This window comes from Molossus molossus, unplaced genomic scaffold (genome assembly GCF_014108415.1).
Source record: "Molossus molossus isolate mMolMol1 unplaced genomic scaffold, mMolMol1.p scaffold_m16_p_33, whole genome shotgun sequence".
Lineage (NCBI taxonomy): Eukaryota > Metazoa > Chordata > Mammalia > Chiroptera > Molossidae > Molossus > Molossus molossus.
This window is the reverse complement of record NW_023425370.1, coordinates 1,296,103-1,309,840: the sequence shown is the minus strand read 5'-3', so window position 1 is coordinate 1,309,840 and position 13,738 is coordinate 1,296,103. Positions and strand designations below refer to the sequence as shown.

At 66.8% G+C, this 13,738-nt stretch overlaps 1 protein-coding gene across 1 annotated transcript in view; it reads left to right on the top strand.

Annotated features, from left to right (window-relative positions):
- Positions 1-13,738, top strand: part of ADGRB1 (adhesion G protein-coupled receptor B1) — a 59,631-nt gene that overhangs the window by 26,426 nt on the left and 19,467 nt on the right. The window contains exons 17-18 of the mRNA XM_036281306.1: positions 7,188-7,329; positions 12,650-12,753. Of these exons, the coding sequence (XP_036137199.1) occupies positions 7,188-7,329; positions 12,650-12,753 (246 nt within the window). The remainder of the gene's footprint in view (positions 1-7,187; positions 7,330-12,649; positions 12,754-13,738) is intronic.

The window sequence follows — 13,738 nt, the reverse complement described above, 5'->3', positions numbered from 1 at the left end:
AGCGAGGGGACAGGCAGGGCACGACACAGGCCGCAGGTACCGCAAGCATCCGCTGCCCTGCCCTCCACCCCGGCCCCTCGCTGCCCGCCTTCTGGCACCAGCTAGAACCCTCGGCCCTGTCTGTCCTGTGCCCTCGTCTTCTCTGGCCTCGAAGGTCACCTGCTCAGGGAGGCCTCCTGCCCATTGTCCTGCTTTCTGCTCACTTCTCAGCTCGGCCTGTTTGGGGGCAGTCCACACCTCCGTGTCTCTTCCCGGTTCCCTTTCCCGCCTGAGGACAGGGCCGCGTCCGGTTTCCTGGAAAGCACCCACTGAAGGGGTCCTGCCTGCCCACGCTGGTTGTGGAAGCCCTGGCCTGTTTCCTTGACTGTGGTGGGACAAGGGGAGTGTCTACCCAGCCTGACCCCACCCCCCCAGCAGGCCACTGCAGAGGGTGGGCCGCCTGGCTCTGCCCAGCCCCGCCCCGTGCTCTCCTGCCCGGGCTTTTCCTCCTGGGGAAGCCGCTGCTTGGGCAGGGGAGGCACGTCCGCTGCGGGGCTTCAGCAGTGAAGGGGCCTGTGCCAGGAGCATGGGGGGTCCCGGCACGTTAGTGTGGCAGGGGCACCTTGGTGTCGGGGGTTTCCTGCTGGGCCCCTTCCAGCTGTCTGGCCCCTGGGCCTTCCCGCCTCTATGCCCCGTGTCTGGGTGCTCCCGCGGGGCCTGTGCTGAGCTCACCAGGCAGTGCCAGGGAGGGGGTGAAGGGCTCGGCCAGGGCACGTCCGTGCAGGGAGGGGCGGATGTGGGGGGGCCTGAGCCTGGCTGCACAGAGGTGCTCCTGGCAGGGTGTGTCCACCCATCCGTCTGTCCGTTTGTCTGTCCATGTGCAACGTGCCAGAGTCCTGTGTGTGCAGCAAAGCTCCACCGTGTCACACACTCAGCCGCACCCGCTACTTTGGCCCCGATGCATTCTCCCGGGAGGAGGGGTCAGAGGGGGGGCTGCCTGCTGCCCAGACCTGTGTCCGTTCCTGCAGGTGTGCTCAGGGGTCCCGGTCCTGCAGTGCCCACCAGTCCCCTTCACGTAAATGGCCCCAGTGCCCTTGAAGAGGCGGGGGGGGGGGCACTCGCTTCCCTCTGCTCCGTATCGACTGCCCCCCGACCCCCCTCTGTACCTGGGCTGGAGTGTGAGGGGTGTTGGCGCAGGGGCCCCTCCAGTGCAGGAGTAAGTGACAGGCCAGGCAGAACCGGGCGGAAGGTGCTCGGGGTGAAGTTCCGAGCGAGGGCGAAGGGCTCGGGTAGGACTTCTGGGTCTGGGCCTCTGAGCTGGGAGGGGTCAGGAGGTGGGGTGACGCAAGCAGGACCCCAGCCCTCCCAGGCCGATCCCTTCCTTGTGGAGTCGGGGAGCCCAGGGTCCCACCCTCTCAGGAGCTGCCCTGGACCTCTGTGGCCCTGCCCCGGCAGCTGGGCTGACACAGCAGGAGAACGGACCCTGGGGCGGGCCAGGCTCCCTGAGCGGCGTGGGGTGGGGCCGGGAGCAAGGAGCGAGGAGATTGGCATCTTGGACTGTGGGAACGTGAGAAGCCCTGAGGGCCCTGGTCACAGACCCAGGATGCTGAGCAAGCCTCAGACACTGTCTCCTCCAGGAGGCCCAGGGGCCTGAGGGGGCACGGGTCTCAGCCGGCAGCTCACTCAGCAAGGCCTAGGCCAGGCAGGCCCGCTGGGTCCCCTGGTCACGGGCATTGCTCCCAGACCTGAACCAAAAGCAGACAGAGCTGACCTGGGCCCGGCCCTGAGGAAGCAGACATGGTCTCTTCTGCGGGTTCTCACAAACAGGCAGCCAGACAGGGCTGGGCGTAGAGAGGGAAGCCCAGGAGGCTTCCTGGAGGTGGCAATGGCTGGGAAGTCCTGCAGGGTGAAGCCGAGTCAGCCACTGGACAGGAGGGCCTGTGGTCAGAGGGACCAGCCGAGAGCCAGGCCCTGAGGCAGGAGAGGCACCTGTGTCCCGGGTCACCTGCGGTCCTGTGGGCTTGCCTGTGCGAGCAGAGCCTGGGCCGGGCACCATGACAGCTGCTGGGTGAGGCAGGACCCAGGGTGGGGCAGAAGGAAGGGTCAGATGCAGTGGTCAAGGATTCACAGGTCATCCGGGCCGGCTGCCTGCAAGAGGAGGCCCAGCACAAGCCTTGACCTGTGGCTTGCAGGCAATAGGCAGAAGCGGGAGCCGGTACCCGGAGGAGTGAAGCGTGATGAGCGGGGCTTGGGCTGGGCTGGTTGGTTCAGGGAGTACAGACGGAGGCCAGCCCCTGGGGGCTCAAGGCCAGGCTGAGTCATCTTGGGGAGCTCCCAGCAGCCCCTGCTTGCAGACACCTTGCCCACTCCCTGTTCTCCCACTGCAGCGTGCTGTGCCCACTCCGGCATCGTTCTGCCGTGTGGGAGGACACCTATGAGTCATTCACACTCCAGTGTGAATTAGCCCATCAAACCGCAGGGGACCCTGGCGGCATAGTCCCATTATAGCACCTGCTCCGTGGGCTGGCAGGACGCATCACAAATGCGGTGAAGGCCCTGCTTCAGCAGGGGGAAGGGGCTCTTGGTGGCCGATGCCCTGTGAGTGTGCCAGGCCCTGCCCTGGTACTGTGTCCCTGTGGTCCCCCTGACCAGCATGTGGGTGAGGATCTGAGTCGGCTTCACCAGGGAGGCAGGTCGGCTCCGCGTAACCCGGAGGAATTTTCCCAAGAGTGGCACAGGCCTCCGCTGCCCAGTTCCTCCTTCTTGCACTGGACTGGACGAGCAGTATCTGGGCACTGGCCAGAGGGCAGGGGGGCCACAGGCTGAGCCTCCTCCCAGAACCTCCAACAGTCCTGGGCTCCCACCCTCCTGGGCCCCTGGGCAGGTGCTTTGGGGGCGCTGCCGAGTGGGGGCCCCGGCCTACTCTGCTCTGGTCAGCTGATGACGAGCTAGGCCGCCTTCTCTGAGCCACCCTGACCTGGGACCTGAGCGCGAGGCTGTGGCCCTGCAGTGGGTGCGGAGGGTAAAGTGAGGTGGGGTCTGCGCCAGGCTGGAGCCGCCGGAGCAGGGGAGCGGAGCTGGGCTGGACGCCTGCACGGGGCCAGAGGGGGCACTCGGGAGGGGGGGGCAGGGAGGTGTGAGCCCCTGAGGGCACGTGGCCTGGGCTCTGAGTGAGGTGGAAACTGGCAGACGGGGCCTGGCACTGGCCAGTCGCTGGCGCTGTGTGGAGGCCAGTGTGGCAGTGACCTCAGTGGCCAGGGACGCCGGCAGGGGTCTGGCCAGGGCGGTGACCTCGGAGGCGTGAGCAGCGGTTGGACTTTCAGTGAACTTGGAAAGGAAGGCCGTTCGGTTTGCTGCTTGGTCAGCTGCAGGTCCAAGAGGGAGGACGGAGGAGGCCTCCCGGGCGCTGGTGGGCGGTGGGAGGACAGGGGCAGAGGGGCTGTGCCCAGTCCTGGCTGAGCACCCACCCCACTGGTGTGCTGGCAGGAGGGTGAGCAAGCCAGGCCCGTCCAGACCTCCGGGGAGGACCGGGAAGCGGGGAGCAGAGCCGGACTGTGGTGGGAGGACCAGGCAGGAAGTGGGAGGGCTCTGCAGAGGGTGGAGGCCGTGGGTCCGGGACAGGCCTCCCGCAGGAGCTGGGAGTTGGCCATGGCCTGGGGGGGGGGAGCCAGCCAGGCTGGGCCCAGCAGGCCAGCTGGTCTGATGGGGCAGCACGGCCCTGCCCTTTAGGCCCTGTTCTGAGGGGCCCAGGCCCCCCTCGACCTTCCCTGAGCTCAGGCAAGGAGGGGTCCTGCTCTATCTAACCCCCAGGCCGCTGCCCTTCTGGTCCTGGAGGTCCACTGCCCCAGCTCCCTCTCTCACCCCAGAGCTAGGAGGGGAAGAGCAGGTGTCGCCGACCCAGATTCCTCGGGCCTGGTCCCGGAGGGGGGCTGGCTCCGTGACCCAGATAGTCCATGTTTGTGCAGCTCAGACAAGAGGTGGCAAATGGTGTCCCACGTGCGAGTGGTCACTGTGGGCAGGAGGGGAGAGCGACCTGCTGATGCAGCAGAGATGGGAGCAGGCGTCCCCCGCAGCAGGAAGCACTGTGGTCAGACTTGAGGAGGAGCCCCCGGATACTGCGGGCAGGAGATGGCGTGTGCTAGAGGTCATGTTGGAAGGAGGGCTGAGTCGCCTGGCCTTTCCCAGGTCACGGTGTGCCTTGGACGCAAGAGAGGGTCCTCGGGTCAGGGACTCCCCAGGAAGCCTCCTCTGACCAAAGTGCCTGTCCCGGGTTGGGAGGGGGCCTCAGGCAGGTCGTCCCTCTGTCTGGGCTGATGTCACCCTGGAGGGTCTCTCTCACATCTGTCCTTCGGGCCAGTGGTTCAGCTGTCATGGGCCTGAGGGTAGCAGGGGGCCAGATGAAAACTGGACCCTGGCCGTCTTGCTGTGTGACCTTGGGCACTCACGCCACCTCTGAGCCTCAGTTTCTTTATCCACATGGCTGAGCTGTGGGTTATGGCAGAGACTAAATGATAAAACGCACAGGAAGCCATTAATATCGAGGTAGGGGAGGGCAAAAGGGGGTCCCTTTGCCTGCACAAGCTTCCCCCCCATACAGGCTGCTGCAGAGACATTGGAGTCGGGGTAGGCGAGGCTGGGGAGCCCACCCTGCAGTCCTTCCAGAGGGACCAGCAGCTGCCCACCTCCTGGGCTGCCAGCCACAGTTTGTTCTGTGGACCAGGGGCGGGCTTGTCCTCATGCCCTCCAGGGCCAGAGGAAGGCCCTGGTCCCTGGTCAGCAGAGTGGGCGCCACCCACAACCCCTCATCCCCTCATTCTCCCCTCCTCTAGGAGGCTGATAAGCTAATTGGTGCCCACAGCAGGAGTCCTGCAGGGTCAGCCAGGCCTGGGCTGGCGTTCTCCCAGGAGGTGGCGGGCAGCTGTCTGCCTGGCGCCCTGCAGACCCGCCAACACCGGCTGGGAACCTGCCAGGCTATTGGTCCCAGCCAGCCTGCTCCCCTCACCCCAGGCCTCAGGGTGCTGTCCCCTCCTGGTCCTCCCAGCAGCCCCCAGGCAAGTGGGAGACCTGGGTTTGGTTCCTCCCTCCACTCAGAGGAGGAGGGCGGAGGCCGCGTCAGTGGCTGGATCTTGTTGTGAGTAGAGCGGGATTTGAACACAGGACTGGCTGGCCACAGAGGCAGCCACACGCCAATGCCATCGACAGGCTGGTCAGCCTGAGAGAGGGAGGGGCTGTCTGCAGACAGGAATGGCTGGACTCTTTCTTGGAACGCAGTGTTCTGCTGTCTCCTGGCTGTCCTGGTGTCTGGGCAGGGCTGCAGGTGGCCTGAGGAGAGGCCGCTGCCCGTGGGAGACGGCGGAGGTAGGCGGCGGGGCTGGGGTTAGCCAGGCTCAGGGCTTTGTGCCCTGGGTGGTGCTGGGGCAGGGAGGTGCAGCCAGGCGAGGCCTTGATAAACCTGTGGCCGAGGGTGCGGAGGTCCCGGGCTGCACCTCGGTGTCACTGGGAGGGCGTGCGGGGACTCTCCAGGACCCCACACTCCTTTTCTTTCCTTCCGCTGTCCAGGTCTCTGGGTCTGTGGTTACTGGGGCTCTCCCTTCTCCTGAGGGAGGAAGGGGAGAAGGGGTCTCTGCTGGGGCCTTAATGGGCTGTGACCTTTGCTCCACTCTGTGCTGGGTACCGCAGCCTGCTGGTGGCAGAGCTGGGGCCACACGGACAGCCGGGTTCCTGGCCTCCAACCCAGTGGCCCTGCCAGGCCCCGCTGGGCTGTGTGGTGGGGCACACCTTGGCTCCGCCCGCAGGGATCCAGGTGGCCCGAGGCTGGAAGGCTCAGAGGTTTCCTCGGAGCCACAGGCGGAAGCTCCCAGCCGCTCCAAGGCCGGTGCCTCCTGGGTGCATTTTCATGGAGGGTCCCAAACCCTGGCCCCCATGGACTCAGGGGCAGTGCCCGCGAGAGGGACGCCTCCACCTCTGGCGGCACTTCCGAGATGAGCACACGCACCAGAGGGTGGAGGGCCTTGGACGTGCCTTGCCCACCTGGGGCCTTAGTTTTCTCTCTCTGTGAAGTGGGGCAGGTCCTTCCCCACCGCGGAGACAAGCAGAGGTGAGGGTATCTGGCCAGACCCAGCGTGTCGCTTCTCCCTTGTGGCTGAAGCTCAGAGCAAGATTGTGTCAGGTCTCAAACTCAGCAGAGACTGCGGGGCTCGGGAGACCTGGCGACCACACTCGGACATCCCTAAAGGTGCTACGCACAGCACAGCGCGCTGAGAGCTTCCCGGCGTCCGTCCCCTCCCCCCTTTAGAGATGAGGAAACAGAAGCGGGGTTGGTGGGGTTGGGTAAGTTCCCAAAGGGGCACAGCTAGGAGGCAGCGAGTCTGGTGGCTTGAAAACCTGGGTGACGAGCCCAGGTGTCCCTCTGGGTGCCAGGCCAGGGCTCCCCTGCTCAGGGCACTGGGCAGGCAGCAGCCGAGCCCCCGCCCACCGCCGCTGTGGGTCCCGAGGTCAGTTTCAGGCTCGACTTCCAGGCAGCCAGGAGGCCCCGCCGCCTGCAGGTGCAGGGCCCTGGGGTGGGCCCTCCAGGGGCACCTTCTGCAGGCCAGGCCCAGCAGGCCAGGGAAAGGCAGGCTCAGCCCGGGGCTGGACAGCCCCAAGTTCCTGGATGTTCGGACTGGTCCTGAACGTGGGGGCTTTGGATCGATGAGGAGGGGTTCGCAGAGTTCGTTGCGGGTGCTCTGAGACCCCACGGAGCCTGAGTGTTTCACCGGCCTGGAGACCTGGGTCAGGCCCGAGGGGGAGGGAAGACTGTTCCCATCCTGGAAGAGGCGCCGGGGCGCCAGGGCCAGGGGAGGGGGCGGGGGCGGTCCCAAGGTCACCAGAGCGGGCGCCGGGCTGCAGGGGCGGAGGGGCAGGGGTGGCCCCTCCCCGCCTGGGCCCGCCCGCCCGCGCGCCCCACGCCGCCCCCGCCGCCCGGCTGGCACCCCCTCGGCTCGGGCTCGGGCGGCGCTGGGCGGCGCGGCGGGCGGGGCGCTCTCCGGCTCGGCCCGCGCTCCCGCGAGTCGCTCTCCCGTGGCTCCGCGGCAGCGGCCATGGGGCGCGGGGCTCCGGGGGCCGGCGGCGGGGCGGGCGCGCGGCCGCGGGCGCAGGTGCAGGTGCCGGCGGGCGGCCGGGCGGGGGCCGGGGAGGGGCCGCCGCTCACGCTGCCGTGTCTCCCCCAGACCCTCCTCCCCCGCCCCCCCGCAGCTCGGGCCCTGGTCGTGGCGCGGCTGCCGCACGGTGCCCCTCGACGCCCTCCGGACGCGCTGCCTGTGTGACCGGCTCTCCACCTTCGCCATCTTAGCCCAGCTCAGCGCCGACGCGGTGAGACCCCGGCGGACGGGCGCGGCGGCGGGCGGGGCGCGGGCTTCCGGCCGGACCGTCGCCCCGGGCGCGGGGGGCGGGACTGGCGGCTGCTGGGGAGGGGTCGGGTGCCCGGCGCCCCGGCCTGGCTGCGGGGCCTGGGCCCCCGGAGGGGCGGGTGGGAGCGGAGTCGGTGGCGGGAGGAGTTGGGACTGCCCGGCGCGGAGCGGCCCGGTCCCGGGAGTGACTGATGGGTGAGTCTCCCCTACTCTCCTTGGGGGCCTGGGACCGAGTAGGGGTCCAGTTCTCAGAGGAGCCAGACTGGGCCCCAGGCTGTCTGGGCTGGGGGAGGGCAGAGCCTGGCAGAGCTGGGCAAACCCCTTCACTTGGTTGGGGTCCCCGTCAGTCGGTGGCAGGTTCTCACCCTGTCTGGGAGGTGGAGGCAGGAACTGAGCCCTTCCCCATACACCCCAGATGAACCCTGTCTGTGGAGGAGGCCGTTCCCCAGGTAGGGGTCCTGGGGTGGCCGGGGTTCTGAGCCTGTCCCGGGCCCACAGCCTCCCCAGGAAGGCCCCATCATCTCAGGGGCCTCCTTTTTGTTCTGAGATTCTTGTGGGGGCTGCCAGTTTCTATGGTAACAGCATCTGGGGCCAGCTGGCTGGCTGGAGCCCTGGGTGCTGAGTCCAGCCCGCTGGGGCTGCTGGGCTCGCCCGGTCCAAGCTGCACTTCAAGGGTGGAAGGGCCTATGTTTGCTCCTTGAGTCCCTTGGCCCAGGCCCAGTGCGGGCAGCGGGCACGGAGGGAAGGCCGGGAGGGGGAGACGAGGGGTATGGCTTTCCCAGGCACTTGGGGTGGCTGGGCCGCCGGCCGAAATGGCTCTCCCCTCACGGAACCCAGGTTCCATGTGAAAGGCAGCTTCAGAGGATGTTCCACCCACCCCTTCTCCTCTGGGACACGGGTGGGGAAGGTGATGTTGTCACCAGGGTCCTCCACAGGGTCAGAGCTGGACGGGACCTTAGAGGTCATTACCACTAGACCCCTCTGCCGATAGACAGGGAAACTGAGGTTTGGGAAGGGGGCCTCCTTGGCCAAGGTCTCAGGGCCAGTCTGGATGGCCAGAGGTCTGGTCTTGGCCCTGATCCAGGTGCACCCTCCCCCACCAGGCTGTCCCTACGAGAGGCTGCTGGCCTTGGTTCTGGGAGCAGGGTGCTGGGGGCAGCAGCCAGGGCCATTCCGGGGAGCTCCCTGAAGAGGTGGCTCTCTGCGCAGATGGTCATCAGCGCCAAAGCAGCCGGCTGCGCTGCACGGGGGAGCAACCCATGGGCCCGGGGCTTCCTGGGTCCCCCAAGGGGCTGGAGTAAGTAGGGCAGGGCCGAGCCATGGGTCTCCGGGTGTGAAGAAGACCCCGGAGGGCTCTGCAGTGGGATGTGTGCCCCGTTTTCTCCTCCCCCAGCCCAGGGCCTGGCCCGGAGGAGGTCACTGTTGGTCGAATCTTGAAACATAGGCTCTTCCCTCACATGTGGTGAGCCTGGATTGGTCTCAGCTCCTCTGAGCCTCAGTTTCCTCCACAGTAGGGTGGAGGTGGTCCTGTGCCACTCAGGGTGGCAGCGAGGAGCAAGCCAGCTGGTGAGGAGCTCCTGGAGCGGGGTTGAGCATCCTCAGACAACACCCTCCTCCTCCCGGGAGGGCTGAGCTCGGTTGCGCCTGGCACGGAGCTCTGTGAGGGTGGTGCATGGACGTGTGGGTGATTGTGCTGGTAAAACTCTGTGAGTGAAGGGGCTTGATGCCAAGGGGGCCTCTCTAGGAAAAGCCAACCTGTGCCAGGTGCATGCAAAGGTGAACGGCAAGGCCCCACTGCGCAGGAGAGGGGCAGACAGATGCAGGGCCTGGCTTGGTGAGGGGGTGTGCGTCTTGGTTTGGTAGGGGAGCCTGCAACTGCACTCGGGCTTGTGGCGTGGGGCTCCCCCTCCATGCCAGGCACACACAGATGGGAGGCAGGTGGTAGATCAGGCGCCCGGTCCCAAAGTCCCAGGGGAGGCAGCTGAGGCCAAGGGCACAGGAGCCCCCCAGCAGTCACAGAGCCGCCCACTGGCCATGGGATTGAGGGCAGGCTGCCTGGCCTCTCCGAGCCTCAGTTTCCGCATCTGTGAGATGCGACTGTAGTCAGCCCTGCCTGATGCTGTGACCCCTCAAGGGCATGGGCACGAGCTCAGAGCAGGCATGCCAGGAGGAGCCAGATGGCCCTGTCCTCTGGGTGGCCCGGCCAGCTCTAGCTCAGTGAGAGGTGACCCCAGAGATGCCCGGCAGGGAGGGACCGAGAGCAAAGGTGAGACTGCTGTCACACACCCATGGCGCGGTGTGCATGACCCCTCTGAGCGCCTGTAGCTGGAGCCGGACCCCAGGCCTGTCCTCAGGGGGCGCAGGGTCTGATGGAGGAGACTGACCTGTGCTGAGACAGGCTGGGCAGTCCCTGCTGGGGGAGGGAGTTGCTGTACTTCCAGACCACCCACCCTCGGGGGGTAGTTTAAGGACGTGCATGAGGAGGTTTGGAGTGGGGCCCTGAGGGGTGCGCAGGAGTTCACCATCCGAGCTCAGTCGGGAGGAGTGATAGTCGCCCAGGGAGGTTGGGAGGCAAGCAGGAGAAGGGGTGAGGTCTGGAGGACAGGACAGGGCAGGTGCTCTGGATGGAGGTTGGAAGAGCTTGACCTGCACTCCAAGGGCAGTGGGCAGTGGGCAGCTGGGTGGCTGGGAGATGAGAGAGGATGGTGGTGGGACTGGGGCCCTGCAGGGATCCCGGTAGGAGTGAGGGCAGAATGGCCCAGCAGCAGGTGGGTTGGTGGCAGAGGTGAGCTGGGCTGGGTGTGGAGAGGGACCGGGGTACTGCTTGCCTTCCCGCTGGGGTTGGTATGTTGGACATGGGGTTCAGGTCTGAGCGGGTGCAGGCTGCAGGCACCCTGGGGTGTGAGGTGGCCTCAAGGGACTGCAGTCCAGAGCAAGGGCCCCAGAGGTGGTGGAGGTGGGAGCTGTGGTCAACCCCCCCGGAGCCAGAGGGGTGAGATCCCGGGCAGGGAGTGGGGTGCAGGGAGACAGGAGGGAGGAGGCCAAGTCAGGGCTGTGCTGCTGCCAGCCTGCTCTGAGTCACATCTGTGGGGACGGTGCCACCTGCCACGAGCTGTGGGCGTTGCGTGAGGGGAGGTCGACAGCACCGGGCAGCCTGGCGGGCAGCGAGCTGTCTGTGAGCACCGTTGGTGGTGGTGTTTCTGTGATGTGCCTGGAAGCGTCACTGGTCTGAGCAGGGTCGAGCCCGGCGTGGGACAGGGTTGGGGCTCAGCTGGAGTTGTGGTCAGGGCTCGTGTGTGGGTAGCTGTGAGCCATGGGTGGTGTTGGAGCAGCGGCAGGCAGAGGCAGTGCGGTAGGAAGGAAATCCGCACATAAGATGTGCAGAGCGTTCCAGAGAAGAGCGGAGGTGGGAGCAGACATGACCGTGTACACAGCAAAGGAGCCCGGGCTGGGTGGGCGCCTGGAGGCCTCAGCACAAGGTGAGGGGCAGAGGCCACGGGCTGTTCAGACTGGCCATTGCGATGTCACCTGTGAGGGGGTGACAGCTCTGCTGAGAGAAAAACTAGCCGTGTGAAGGTCAGGGGGCACCGGGCACATGCAAAGGGCCTGGAGCAGACCGAGCTGGGCTGGGGCGCTGTCTTCACAGGGGGCCACCTGCTCCTGCCTGCGCCAGTCTCTCGCCCTTGAGGTCTCCGGTTCAGCCCTCCCAACAAGGCCTGGAGTTTGCTGGTACCCTGGCCCACCTGTTCTGTCCCTGTCCCCTCTCTGTGTGGTCCAGAACCTGCCACGCCAGGGCTGTCAGGAATGACAAGTGAGCCAGGCGGAGGAGGAGGGAACAGCAGGCAGGGGGGCGAGCTGGTGGGTGTGCGGCTGCCAGGCCCGGTGAGGACAGGTGCAGGCAGATGGCCACAAAGGTCGGAGCGGGAACCAGCCATGAGCCACTGATTCGCCCGCCCGTGACCCTCGTGTCCTAGAAACGCTTGCCGGGGTCGCCTGGCCCCCCACCCCCCTCCCAGCCGGGGACCTCCGGTCTCCGTGGGTAAATTATGGGGTACTGGGACTGCAGTCCCTCAGAGCCCCCCTGTGGGGTCTGAGCTGTAGGGGACGGTGTGCTTCTCTCCCTTCGCTGGCAGAGTGCACGAGGTTGGGGCGGCTGAGGCGGGCGAGGTCACCGTGCTCCCCTGGGTGAGCAGGGCCTGCGTGGAGGAGGCCGAGCCTGGCGGGCCAGCAGCGCTGCCCATGGAAGTGGTGGCATTCCCCAGAGGACAGTGGGGGCAGGTGTGCCCGCGAGCACGGGGCCCAGCTGGGCACCAGGGCCGGTTGGCATTGTTATGGTGTGTGTGCCAGGTGTGTGGGTCTGCAGGACAGGTGGGCGACCTCCCACCACACCTTGACCTTAAAGGAGAGGGAGAGGAGGGAGTTCACAGGAGGGACTCTGTTCCCCCTCCACACTCACAGGGCTCAGCGTTCACACCCCATCCAGGGTGGCCAGGGCCTGCGGCCTCCCAACAGGCTGGGAGCAGCTGAGGCCAGCAGGTGGCCAGGGGGAGTGGGCCAGGGGGAGCCTCAGGCCTTGGGAGCACTGGCCTGCTCTGCCTCCTGCAGCTCCCTGCCTGGGGAGTGGCAGCCAGGACAGCCAATGGGGCCCAAGGGAGGGGCTCCAAGGTTGCCCTGGAAGTTCAGGCTGCTAGGCCCAAGCCAGGGGTGCTGGCCGTGGTCCTGAGCCCCTTCCCTGGGCCGCCGGCATCTGTGTGCAAACACATTTGTGTTGAGCTCCCCATGCCGTGTCCCCAGGGACAGAAAGGTGACACCTTTAGCGTGGGGTACTCTAAGAAGCTCCTCCATTTCTGGCCATGCTGTGCCCACAGTGTTTCCCAGAGCGTGGAGGGGTCTGCAGTGCGCGAGTTGTCCGGGTTCCGGTGGCATCGGGCCTTGATCTCTCGCCAGCACACGCTGTCCTGCGTCTGCCGGTGGGCCCTGGGCACGTGGGGGGCATGGCCCACGACGTGGACTGTGGGTTGTGTACTCACATGGGTGCACAAGCCAGTCTCAAGGGGGAGCGAGAAGACAGGCCAGGCCAGGGCTCCGCAGAGCCGGGAGGGCGTCTGACCTGGCTTGGGACTTGGGGGGAGGGGGGAGGCTCTAGAGGCTTTTTATAAATTTCTCTGGCTGCTGCTTAGAGAAGAGCTTGAGGGGCGGGGGACAGAGGCCCTGCGCAGGGCCCCATCTGCACGTCTGCCCGGCCCCTGCCCCTCACTCTGCTCTCTCCCTCAAATTCCCAGAACATGGAGAAGGTGGTGGTACCGTCGGTGACACTCATCGTGGGCTGCGGCGTGTCGTCCCTGACCCTGCTCATGCTGATCATCATCTATGTCTCCGTGTGGAGGTGGTGTCCCTGTGGGGCGCAGGGCCAGGGGTCCCGGGAGGGGAGCAGCTAGGGTCACATCTCATTCCTTCTCCTCCCAGGGCGGCCACGGGGGTGGGGTGGCCCAGAGCCCCCTCCCCTGCCCGCTGCCATCTCGGATGGAGGGCATCCCCACCTCTACCATGCACCCCTCACCCCTCCATCCTCCCCCCCCCCCCGTATTCCCCACCCTCGCCTGTCCAGTGCCTGAGCCGGTGCTGCCCCAGGGACACTGACGAGCCCGTGGTGGGTGGGGACCCAGGAGCCGGCTGGGGCGGACCAGCTGTGCCTTCGGCTCCTGCCTCACGCTGGGCCACACTTCCTCCTGAACGCTTTCCCTGGCGGGTTGGCTGCACCTGCTCCCCCAGGAGCACTCTGCCCCTGGACCACCAGGACACGAAAGGCCATGGCCCTCCTGGGCCCAGGGTCAGGGTGCAGGGTGGGGCCCTCCGCCCAGTCCCCACCCCCAGGCCTGTTGCTGTCCAGTTTGGGCCCGTGGGTGCAGGCAGTGTGGGGCTGTCTGAGCTGTCACCGGCCTGGGGTGAGGGACGTGTGTGCAGGTTCACGTCCAAGCCAGGCCCCGGAGGCCACAAATGTACGTGAGACTGTGAGCGCCAGCATGTGCCAGGGGCACGTGCCACCCTCCTGTCCCCAGTGCCCTGCTTTGAGCCCTGCGAGCAGAGGCTTGGGACAGGGAGGGTGAAGTCAAGGTCATCTGCCTGCCCAGTAGCCACCCACCAGGCCTGGCCAGGACTCCCGGTGTGTCTGGCTCCTTTGGCAGGGCAGTGCCAGCCGATAATTGAACTGACATCTCCCGAGGCCAGCGAGAAGTCGATATGGCGGTGGGGAGGGGTGGCCTGCGCGTTTCTGGTCACTGGGTGCCCTGCGACAGCAGCCTCTGCTCTGCCTGAGGGCGAGTCCCTGCGCCCAGCCCCTCCCCTGAGGCCTCGGCTTCCCTAGACTCTGG